General features: G+C 31.9%; 1 protein-coding gene across 1 annotated transcript in view; it reads right to left on the bottom strand.

Annotated features, from left to right (window-relative positions):
* The window catches only part of LOC130894544 (uncharacterized), an 87238-nt gene that overhangs the window by 7945 nt on the left and 65952 nt on the right, over nt 1–13341 (bottom strand). The window contains exon 7 of the mRNA XM_057801423.1: nt 143–270. Within this exon, the coding sequence (XP_057657406.1) occupies nt 143–270 (128 nt within the window). The remainder of the gene's footprint in view (nt 1–142; nt 271–13341) is intronic.

The following is a 13341-nucleotide window of genomic DNA, read 5'->3' as shown; positions in this document are numbered from 1 at the left end:
AAAACATAGAATTTTGAAGGGATTCTATTTCAGTACCTTGAAAGATCGCACCTACATGTTAAAAATAACCGTTGCGGAAAAGAGTGTCAAGAAAACAAACAAAACACATCAAATTTCAATCTGGAAACTCAATAATACTTACTTGCAAACGCTAAGCCCCAATGATAAGCAACCTCCTTGAACTTACATTTATCACCGGGTATATATTTTACGTAAAACGTATTTCGAATCCGACGTGAAATAACCAATCTTTCTTCGGGTTCGTCAGAACTGCAAAATAAATTTTTAAAAATATACCCGAATTATCAATACACATGTCAACATAATTTTGTTTTTGGAAGGTAAAAAGACACTTCTGAAGCTATGTTGGATGTCGTAGAAACTACATCCGGGAATGAGTGATTTATGAATCTTAAACTGTTCATTTTCCATTAACAAAACGCTGATATTTCTATAATTATCTAGCTATTTTTTATGCGAGGAACAATCAATATTTCATAAATACGCACGGCCCTCATACCAAATTAAGAACTGAAAAATAATATTTACTCCCCATATAAAATAAATACATTTTTATTGGGCGAAGCTGTCGGAAAACGTATGTACACAATTTCTGTGAAATATTCACCCTCTTCACAACCCTTTATAATTCAGTCAATTGATGCGTTCAAGTAAAGCAGTAAATACGAAATATTTCCCCATAAAATTAAATATTTTCACCTAGAGTGCAAAGTATTTTATGCCAGTATGAATAACTGTTTATTTAGTTAATAAATAAGTCTTACAAAAAATTGCAAAATTCATAGAGGGGAAAATTATTAATTTTAGCAAAAAACTAATGTGACAGCTAATTTCAGTTGAATGAGTTAGTCCAGTTTAAAAAAAAAGATCAAAATGTTTAAAAAACAATAAATTGTTTATAATTTTTTCACCCCTTTTTTGAACACTTTTTTGAAGTAAAAAAAAACAATTCAAAAAACTGAAATGAGGGATTTTCAGTTCAACTCTTCTTCTTTCCAACGCGACTTTTTAAATGATGATAGGACCATCCGGTGAGCAAGAATGGCCTTTTGAAAAAAAGGGGCTCCTATGGTTTAATTGCCATTTTGCAAAAACTATTGGGGCCACAGAGCCCATATTTAGAGCCTTGATTAAATAAATCGAGATATTGGTTTCCAGTTACAGAGAAACCTTTCTATTTAAAATTAAACAAATTATAAATAATTCAAAAAATTAAAAATTTTCTTCTTTCGGTTAAATTATCTAAGCAACAAATTATCGAAATTTGATTTATAAAAGCTTATGCTGAAGATTTTTTCAATTCTCTACAATATTGCCCATAGTAACAAAGATGAGTCTTGTATAGGTCCAGCAAAAAACAAAATTTGTACCGATTTTTTGGTGTTTTAATTGTTTAAAAAATAACGCATAGACTAAAAATGTTGAATTTCATGCACATAGCTTATATTTAACCCCTAGAACATAATGGATTTGTTTTTTTTTCTACTATTAATTTTGTCACGTAATTTCGTAAATGCCCTGGCCAACAGTGGAATTAGTATACTTGTTTTCCGTTCTTCAGGTACTTTTTTGTGTTTTAATATTTTGTTAATGAACAGTGTCAACTGCTCAGTCATTGTGACTAAAAAAAGTCACCCCCGAAGTTTCCCAGTTAACTTTTGAATTCTTGTTGTCCATAGTTGCACTCGCTGGCTACAAATAAGAAGATACTTTTTCATGGAAAACCAAAGTACCACGTAGTACTTGGTGGCGGGATTTAGATCTGTGTAAAAATTATTTCAAAGTCAATACATACCAGTCCAAAAATTCTAAGGTACTTTCGCATAATGATCCATCCTCTAAAAAATCACAAATTTCTCTAATCTGTTGATCATATAACAATGGAAAAATACGCACCATAAGCGAAGAATGTTGGTAAAAATATTATCAAAAGCCAACAGCACTTCAATATTTTTAGATAATTAGCTTCCAGTGCAAACATTTTGAAATTTGACACTGGTAATGATGTTTAGCAGTTTGACAGATCATAATTTTATCAGATCCCTAGTATTTGAACTCAGTTATAAAGTGGAAGTACATCTACTTTGGCCAAGAATGTGCCAAAACATTTAGGAGCTTGATTGTATGGTTTAAAAATGGTTTTCAAATTTTTTACAATGAAATGATTATCAAGATTACTATGAAAAATGATTTCGTAAACAAATACGACAAAGGTGAAGAATGATAGAGAAGGAAATTATTAAAAAAATTCATAATAACAGTTATTTCGCAGTAAGTACTCAAAACATCCAAAGTAATAAGGGAGAATTTTATATTCCAAAGTTAAACTGCACAGCGAATTGTGTACCGTGCATATTTTGAAAAACATACTTATCAAATTATTCACATAGGACCATTGGCAACTAAAAACAAAAATTACAATTATATATTAGTAGTAGTTGACGATTCCTCAAAATTTACTTGACTTTATTCTAACAAGACTACTAATGCAAATTTGGTAATCCAGCTAGAGTTATATCAGATAAAAAAAGTGCATTTAGATCTGAACAGCCCTATTTGGCTCCTTCAAGTCCAGAAATATTCGTGAAGCTATCGAAATAGCGAAACGTCCAAACTGTCTGAATACAACGGGCGATAGCCAGAGATTACCGGCAACCTGGAAACACCTTCTTCAGTTTCTTGGCTCCAATAATATACTTCCCATGCGCGCCAAGAGCCCAAAACCTGCACATTCCAGTGCCGTACGCTGTATATGATTTGAAGTATTAGCAGAGACAAAGATGAAAAATAAAAAAGACAAATTGTGAAATAAAGGTCATGAGTGATTATGATGAAAAAAGAGAGAAGTTGCGAGAGGCATCAAATTCTTAAGATACAAGAGGGGAATAGACGTCAATATAATTTGAGAAGACGAAAACCAAGAATGTATAAGAAGGGAAATATGGTAGTTGTCAACCGTTCTCAGTTTGAACCAAGTGTGAAATTGTATAGAAAATACTCTGGATTTTATAAAATTAAAACAGAATTGGAGATAACGAGAGATGTGATGTAGTTAAAGTGGGATTCCATGAAGGTCCATAGCAGCAGACTTAATAAAACTTTGGTTGGATAAGAGCGATTCCGAGCTGGAATCGGACAGGTCGGACGATATGTAGGGAATTACAACTTTGCAAATTTTTCAAATTTCTATTTTCGCTTCTTTTCCATTTAGTTATCGTTTTTAGTTTTCTCCTAATTCTAATCTTTTCACTTTAACTAACTTACCAAGTTGTTTTATGTGTCAGCCGACAAGGGAAAATCGTGGGAAAACGTGATCCTGACAGACGAAGGCTTTATGGCTGACAAATATCCGCGAGTAGACCGGACGCTCATATGAAGAGCCACAGACAGAAATGACTTTGTTGGGGTTATCGCCAGCCTTTGCTAGAAGGGGGCACCCAAAGGAGAAGAAAATTTACTGATTGTTATTTAGTGGTATTTTTAAGGTGGAATAAAAGCTGATTTGTCGAAATTTTTGCGTTAAAAATTTATTAAAAAACATGTCACTGATAAATAAAACATCAAGTAGAATAAATAATAAATTTCACATTTTTAAACTTCTTAGGCATTATAATCCGGTCAATTTATACATTCAAAGTTACATAAATTCCCATCAAGCTTAAAATTAGTAAAATTACTTAAAATACAATTGAACATAGAATTTGAATGGTTCTGTGTATGGAAAAAAAGTTTTATTCAAGGTTAAAGGTCAAAAAAATGAGTTTTAGGCAATTTTCAGCGAAACGGTGAGTTTTATCATAAAAATATTTTGACAAAAATTGTAGATCATAAAATTATCTACAAAAAATGTATCAATACTCTTTTTCCTAAAAGCCACTGCTTCTGAGATATAATGATTCCACCATTAATTCTCAGCAGTAAACTGTTCTAACAATAACCTAACCTAATCAATATTTGTTGTGAGTATTTGTAAGAAATTTCTGTTGACTGGTGTGCATCAAGTAAATTATCAATTGACGAAGATGGTGCTAAAGTTCGAGAATGTTGTTCTGTATCTTTGGTATTTCTCGTGTAATCATTATAGCCATTAAATACGACAATAAATTTGAAACTTTATGAATCGTTATATCTCAGAAACGGTGGCTCATAGGAAAGAACGTAAATAATTTTATGATCTATAAATTTCGTCTAAGGTATTTTCATGATAAAACTTACCGTTTTGACATTTTTTTGACCTTTGATGATGGGAAACATTCAAATTTTATTTTCAATTGTATTTTAAGCAATTGTACTGATTTTCAACTTGATGGGAATTTACGTTTCACTCTTATTTTTTGGTCTAATTTGACCGGACTATTATAAAAATTAGCCGTTTGTTCAATAGAAGTTTAAACAAGCGAAAACTGCGATTCTACTCATTAGTAATTCTGTTATTTAGTCAAGTTTACGCATTAGTTTAAACTGAGTTTAAACTATTATTGAACCACCAGCTTAAAATTTCTTAATTTTAACATATATATAATTTTATCTAATATCATTAGGCAGATACGCTTAAACTATACGATCAGGGATTGATAGAAATTATCTCAATATTGGATACAACAGTTTTATATATTTACTAACGGTTATTTATACAAGTTACATAATGCTATAATGATAAAAGATTGATATTATTGTTGCTTGATTTGGTCCAAGGAAAGATTTCACAAACAAAATGTTTCAATTGTATTCCTACAACATGAAATTTACCCAATTTGAAAAATATTGGTTTTTTACACCAATACTAGGTACTTCACAAAGTGGAATAGTCCAGGAAATTTAGGAAAAAATCGCTTAGTTTTCCGAAATTTTAAGGCAATTTTTCATTTTTTGCTTATAGCTTCGCTGCTGGTGACTTTACATAAAAAAAGTTGAATCCTTTTTTTCCTGTCATTAAAAGACCTACAAAAGTAGACGTTGCACGTTGTAAAATATTAATCAGTTCAAGAGATAAACGAAAATAACAATGACTATTGTTGTTTCTAGATAAAAAATTATGAAGGAGCTTAGTTATTGTCATTGAGTCTTGTAATTGGTGTGTGCAAAAGCTAGAAATTGTGCAGACTTTTTTATGAGTAGATCTCATTCTTTTATGTAGAAAGTCGACGTTCATTTATAAAAAAATGGAATTTTGTGATCAAAGGAATTTTTTTTCGAAATCTCCTTAGTTGCAAAATGAAATCTCGTGCGGATACATTTTTTTTTCATATCTTTTTGTTACGTAGATCGAAAGTGCATAAGAATAGTTTTCATTTAAAAAAATAAAATTTGAGTTTCGATGAAAAGCCACGGAGATACAGACCGAAAAAGTGAAAAATACAAAAGCTACAAAATACATACATGTCAGTGATCAATTTTATTCATATTTAATAGTTTTTAGCTATGTAAACCGATTCCTCTCGTAGGGAGGTATCAAATTAGAAAAAATCATCCTTTTTGTCGCAATTAGTCCCCGAAAAAAGTACGGCTAAATATGCGCGATCGAATTTCAACGCTCGCCGCTGCGCCCGTTCAAGGAAAATCGAGCGCTCCGTTGTCTTTCATTTTTTTCAGGAGGGATTTCCACGATAATAGTGATTTTATATGTAATGATAGTACTGTAAATAAAAAATTATGGGGTATTTTTTTTTCGTCAACTCGCTAAATTTGTTGTACAGTTAATTTTTCACTTTTCCGGTCTGTAACTTCGGGGTTTTTCAATGAAACTCAAATTTTCTTTTTTAAATGAAAGCTATTTTTATGCACTTTCGAGTTACGTAACAAAAAGTTATGAAAAAAAGACGCATCCGCACGAAATTTCATTTTTTAGCTAATGGGATTTGAAAAAAGAATTGATGGCAAAATTCCATTTTTTTGCCTTGCTACATAAAATAATGAAATTTATTCATCAAAAAATCAGCACAACCACATTCAACGCATAGACCAAGTTTTTTGTTATTGCTGTTAATTTGTTTATAACGTCATAAGTCATTAAACCATTAAACGTATAATCTCCAGCTTTTGCACACACCATTTTTCGATAGTTCGGAATATTTTGGCAAAATTACAAGACTCAATGACAATAACTAAATTGTTTTATAATTGTTTATCTAGAAACAATAATAGTTATTGTTATTTTCGTTTATCTCTTAAACTAATTAATATGTTTCAACGTGCAACGTCTACTTTTTTAGGTCTTTTAATGACAAGAAAAACCAGCAACGAAGCTATAATCAAAAAATGAGAAATTGCATTAAAATTCGACACATATAGGTATATGTATATATATAAAGATATGTCATTGTACACACTTTCCACCACCGAAATACAAAGTTTCACACATATCGTGGAAAACTAAGCAAAATGATGATTTTTGGGCTATTTCGCCTGGACTAGTAATAAACAAAAGAATTTAAAAAAAAAACAGAATTATTCGCCAACTATTCTATCTCTAATTTTTTTTATATTCAATCCAATTTCAGTGAAATGAAAACTACACGTGAATGGAATTCTATTCTTAATCTTACTTGTACATACCAATTCCACAATCAGTTTTTTTCAAATTATCAAACCTAAAACAAAATACATCATGTGGAAGGAATATATCGAATAGCGAGTATTTGATAATTCGCCCCAATAGTGATAAAATACTGCGCCATCTTTGAATATCTGGGGTTCATATAAATGTATGTATGGATTTGGGGTCTCGTATATACTGCGACCCAAAGGATCTATTGTGTCCTCATTTCTTTCTGCGATACTGGGGAACCCAATAATTCTAGCTAATCCATCAAACCCACTCCTTTTAAAAAGTCTAGAAGATGGGATGGCTTTAATTACCAGAGATCTTCGTCCTCTATTTCATACGCAGCCAGGAGTTCCTTATAGACCAAGGTCGATATTCTTTGAAACCAAAAAATTAATAGTAGTATGAAATCCATTGCAAAATAAAAGGAAAAATAATTTACGGACGATCTGAGGTCGGAAAGAGAAAGGAGGTGAGTTTTTAAGGGTAAAAACGATTTATTTCGATTTCTTACAAAAAGTCCTATAGAAAATTTTGTGAAAATTTACCATTTTATGTCCCATATACACTGTAATTCATTTGAAACCTTATTTTGACTTAATATCGAAAAAACACCGTTATTTTAAAAGAATCGGTAAATGGTAAATGGTAAATGGTAAATTTTCTCAGAAAATGCAAATAATAAGACGAAAAAAAACTCGCAGCCGACATTTTTTTTAATCATTACGTACAATTTTTAGTTATTTATTGAATTTCTCCACTTTAATTACATGAAAAATGTGAGATTCCACATTATATCGATAAACATAAGTAATTTTAATAAATATCTAAAAATTGTGTATAATGATTGAAAAAAAATTGAAAATTAGGATGTTTTTTCGATATTATGTCAAATAACTTGAAAAAATAAATATTTGAAATCAAATAAGTTGCAGTGTATACGAGACATAAAAAGGTAAGTTTTCACAGAATGTTGTCAACAAAAAAGAGTTTTTTGTAAAAGATGAAAATATAAAACCAAAAACTCGATGTTTTTGAATTTTTGAATTTGAAAAGTTGTAGATCTTTATATTACCTACAACTTTGCACTTCAACTTTTCTCTATAAAACTTGTAGTTTTGCCGGAAACCGTTTTTTCTGCAAGCCGTATTATCTAGGTCTAGCGTCTACCTTCTTTTCCAGTGCCCTTTCATTGTTCTGTAGCTGATATTATAAAAGGTTTCAGATCCCATGAAGGGCTTTTCTGCCTCCGATTTGACGAGCTTATCAGCTATTTCATTTCCCTTCGCTCCGGTGTCACCCGGAATACATTGTGGGGTAATATTATTTTTCTTGTCTAGCTCGTTTAATCACAAACGAGTTAGACAAGACTATCAAAAGATTTTGATAAAGTCAATAAACGTCAATTTTTTATCAATCTTTCAAAAATTATTGAAAAACTAATTTTGAAACAGAAGAGACTTAAATCAAGAACATCTAAAAGCATTATTAACTGAAGGATTAACAATAGATGATAATCAACCAAACAAAAATATTTTCAGACGTCATAGGTAGGCTCATTTCAAATATAGAATTCGACAAAGTGATGGGAGGTGTCGGCAAAAAACTAGAATTCTGAATATCAATTTCAAAAGCAAAGGATATTCACACACAAAAAATTTATCTAGAATGAAAATAAAAGCTAATCAAGACAAAAATAGTTACAAAACTAATTTTATTATTTGGCCAAATCCATCTTCCAAAACTTCCAAATCCGTTTTAGAGTTATTAGATTCGTTGGATGATTCAAAATGAGCATTTTTAGTAAAGCAGACACGTGTAGGAATAGACGGAGAGATTAGTTTTTTTGTATGCATCCTACGAGTACACCAGGTAATCGATTTCGACCTCGCTATACAGTTCTTTGTATTGACTAAGCTGACAGCAACTTACAATTTAATCTTCTTGAACTACCAAGTATCTAATGTGTGAGTTGTTGATAGCTGTCATGTCACGTTTATTTTCAATCCTCAATCCCCCATCTCCCATACGCTCAGTGCTGTCAGCAACCCTTCAAACCATTCCTAACAACACCCAACAATAGTATAAAATAAAATTTTCGCCATTGTTCGATGACGAAAGAAAATCGACCTAATCTCTTAGACTAGAACTGCGCATCAAGTGCTCTCCAAAAAAATTTTGAAAAATCGGAAATCCTGTTGTCTTTCATGTCCAATTTAAACTGTTTGTGATCACTGCAGAAACACACCTATCTAATAATTCATATGAGAAACTAACATCACACTTGATGATTATTACTTATAGTTTGATATGCCTAATAATTTATTCTTACTTTTAAGTAATATGATATTTTTATAGCAGCAACAGATAAATTATTGTCTATCTGTACGAGGTCTTGCTATTAAATAACGAAACTAGAAGGGTGGTGCGTTGGGTATCTAGATATCTTGTCTACTTAGTTATGAAAAATGATTCATTAATGATCTATTTAAGTGTATTTAACGTAATTACTATCTCTACGAGGTTTGGCTATGAAATAACGAGACTGCGCGCCTAGAGGGCGCTTTAAACGAGTGGGGTAAAAAACGAGTAGTGCGTTGGGTATCTAGATATCTTGTCTATGTGTCGTTAAATTGAAAAAAAACTCCGACTGAGACCTATAAATTGTTGCAAGATGCCTATGGGGACAATTCTCTATCTCGTGCGCGTGTTTTAAGTGGTGTAAGCGCTCTAGTGAAGGCCGAAAGAACACTGAGGATGACCAGCGCCCAGATCGCCCTGTGACTGTTTCAACTCCGCAAACAGTGACCAAAATCAACCAAATTGTGCGTACAGATCGTCGAATGAGCAACCGGATGATTGAAGAGGCTGTGAACGCCGATAAAGAAACGGTTAGAAAAATTTTACACGACAAAAGTCTGTGCCAAAAATCTGACTCCTCACCAAAAGCTCTTGCTTCAACGGGTCTGCTCAGATTTCCTTGAAAGGTTAGAGAGGTTAGAAAAAGATCTGCTTTGAAAGGGACCCGATTTGAGTCGATGGATGCGGTAAAGCAAAAAACGGCAGAGCTCCTAAAGACCCTCACCAAAGAGTCTCCTTATTTAATAGCTACACCTCGTACACTTCTCTCTATCTAGTTCTGAGCTGAGTCCGTGTATCCCTAGGATAACGAATTCTCAGTCAAATATGTTTATCTGCAGTTTGCATATTTTCTCGTTAATGGATTAACAGTTTTGTTTGTTTTTCTCGTATTTTCTCTTTGGCTCTATCTTCTTATCTTTTACCATGAATTAATTTCCTAAATTTTTAAGTAAAATATAAAAATTAGTCAACGTAATATGTATTATGCATCCGTAGGAAATGTACAGTGGTACGACACTTGAAATTTTGACACACTTCTCACTTCGACTCATTTTTAGTATAATTTTTTACAGCTCAGCTCTGTAATATTGAAAAAATTGTTCAATATGGATTGAACTGGGAACATTAAGTTTTAATATGTGTCATCATATTTTAATATTACCAAAAACTATATTTTTTATTGTACAATCTTGTTAAAATTATAAATAAAGTACATTCGTTCAACTTTGTAAATGTTTGTAAAAACGTGAAGATGGAAATCTATTAAGCCACTACCTGGAATTACTGCACTTACGAAAACAGTTCTGAAATAGTCGTTAAAGTACGATGAATCAGCACAATTAATTCATATATGGAAAATCACTCTTAATAAACGTTTGTTAATGTTTCTCTATCAATAACACAACTATTTGGAATCCAAATCTAAGACCATATAGTTACATGGACTGCTACTCCTTGTTTCACCAGAAAAAGGAACGTGGTAAGACTAACATCAACAAGTGGGGATTTTCGAGAATATATAATCGATTTAGATCCCTCGACACTAGTTGAAATCATTATGATACTACCAAAACAATCAATTCTTGTAATTTCCAAACCACCAAAGCATTGAAAACGCTTTTCAATTCTTTTGGAGTAGTTAAAAGTAGGCAAGGGAATGTAGAATCCCACAAGGGCATTTTGAGGTTAATCCTTTTAGATATCTTACTACTTTCTCAGCTAAAGTAACAGTCCATGTAACTTTATGGTTTCAAGTACAAACTAATGGTTTCAGCATAAAATCTTCATACCATTTACTGATCATATGTGTATTATAACAGCTTTTTATTATACCTACTCTTTTAATTGCCTTTGTAATTTGGTCAATTTAGACATTCGAAGTTACATAAATTCCCATCAAGCTGAAAATCAGTAAAATTGTTTAAAATACAATTGAACATAGAATTTGACTGTTCCCCATCATTTCTATGTATGGAGGAAATTTTATTCAAGGTCAAAGGTTAAAAAAATTAGTTTTTCGCAATTTTCAGCGCAACGGTGAGTTTTATCATAAAAATACCTTAGACAAAAACTGTAGATCGTAAAATTATCTACAAAAACCGTATCTGTACTTTTTTTCCGACAAGCCACTGTGAGTGAGATATAATGATTCAAACATTGAAATGAACCAAAATTTCTGTTGACTGGTGGGAAATGTCATAAGTTTATCTAATAAATAATCAATTGGCGAATATGTTGCTAAATTTCCGTAGCTTTGGTATTTCTCGTGCAATCATTATAGCCATTAAATACGATACTAAATCTGAAGCATATAACTTTTACAACTTTTTGAATCTTTATATCTCAGAAACGTTGGCTCGTAGGAGAAAAAGTTTTGATGCATTTTTTGTAGATAATTTTATGATCTACAATTTTTGTCTGAAGTATTTTCATGATAAAATTTACCTTTTTGCTGATAATCTCGAAAAACTCATTTTTTTCGACCTTTGACCTTGAATAAAAATTTTACCTTACACGGAAATGAGGGGAACATTAAAATTTTATTTTCAATTGTATTTTAAACAATTTTACTGATTTTCTGTGAAAAACATAAATATGGTGCATGAATTAGAACTAACAATGTATATACAACCTTATAAATTATCAAATCATATAAAATTAGGAAGTTTTTAACTATAAAAATTGTTTCGAATTACATAACAATTCGATCTAACCAGATATATTCACATTATTTCATAATTTATACTCATTATTGCATTATACCAGTAAAGTTTTAAGGCCGCTTGATATAATGCAATACAACGTGCAGAAAATTGCATGCAAGTATATTGCCATTGCATCATGGCTGTCACTAACTAAAATTCTATAAGTAAAAGTAAACAAATTCCCAACCTCAAATTCTATCTAATATTTTGTGCCTAGTTTAACAATGAAAATAACAAAGCTAAATTTTACGAAAGTCACCTGAACTCTTAAGCCAAAAGTAACTAGATTGCAACTTTGCCGCGATAAAAACGGCGCAAAACCGATAATGTCAAGATCTTGCATGGAACAATCAGCTGAACTTCATCTGCGCATGCTTTCGATCAAGAATTATTGCATCTTGCCTTTTGCAAGTTGTATTGCATCATATCAAACGGCCTTTACAGTAGGTTATCTAAGAAGTATTTTCCGATTTTTATAGTAGACGGAGGTATATAAACAACTACTAGTCCAATCGATTCAACTTAATACACGTTTTAAAAGGTGGAATTTGGGGCTAGATTTTGGTGAAAATAAAGTTTCGTTCGACAGTGTTTCTGAATGATTTGTGGTATTCCATTCATTTAAAATTAGTTCCAGCTGGTATTCATCTGAAGAAGCAGCTACGGTAATTTGCTAAAACTTGATGATATAGATCTAATTGTGAAGACCATGAAATTTAGATGAAACACTTGAAATTAGAATGTGATTAATCATGGACGAAGCGGGATGAAGTGACACACAATACTGCGAAGTCTGGATTGACGTATGGTGGGATATACTATAACATATTGGAACCTGGTCAAACGCTTCAATACCATCGATAAACGTCCAAAGGGCATCAAGAGCGGACAGTTTTTTCCATCACGACAAGCCAAGGCCGCACACATCTTTGATGATTCGTCAGAAATTGACTGAACTTGATTAGATAGTTTCAATGCACTCATCGTATAGCACGGATATTGGAATGTCTAAGAATACTAGGTTTTGTTTTTGAAAAAAAATTTCCTTGAAGGAAAAAATTAAACAGTAAATGAGACGGAAATCATATGTCCAAATTTTAGTTACGTAATCAAAGTATTTGGATAATAATGATTTTTAGTAAATTTTATTCAAAATTTATGTAAGGATCGGAAAATATTTTTTTAGATAAACCCATTCAATGAAAAGGGAATTACCGGAAAAAATCATTTTAGACTAGGAATTCTTTTTAACCCTTTGATAGACGCATTATGATTCGCAACCCGGTCGGACACAATTCATCTGAAAGATCAAGTACATTTATTTTTATTTTAACCGAAAGAGAAAGCATGTAAATTCTTACGACGGTAGACTGAAGCATATGCTTCATTTAACGAAACGAAACACAAGACCGGTCAGTAAGCGGAATTATTGTAGGTGAGGGATTTTCAAAAACTGCAAGACCAGGACTAAACGAGGATCCAAAGTTTTATATTTAGATGTCATTAGAAGACAACCTTCACGCAACTACAAGGTCCCAGAAGTACCTGGCCTGAACTAAAGAAGGCGGTAGCTGCTTGAAAAATATCACATTAGAAAGTACACAATTTATACAGCTTGTTTGAAGATGCCACGTTGTTTAGTATTTGTTTGGTAGCCATCAATAGTGAACGTTTCCAGTGAATTTGAAAAAAATTGGTGATCGTTATGTG

The sequence above is a fragment of the Diorhabda carinulata genome, chromosome 5 (genome assembly GCF_026250575.1).
Source record: "Diorhabda carinulata isolate Delta chromosome 5, icDioCari1.1, whole genome shotgun sequence".
Lineage (NCBI taxonomy): Eukaryota > Metazoa > Arthropoda > Insecta > Coleoptera > Chrysomelidae > Diorhabda > Diorhabda carinulata.
The sequence above is the reverse complement of the archived record's forward strand: the minus strand, read 5'-3'. Positions and strand labels throughout refer to the sequence as shown.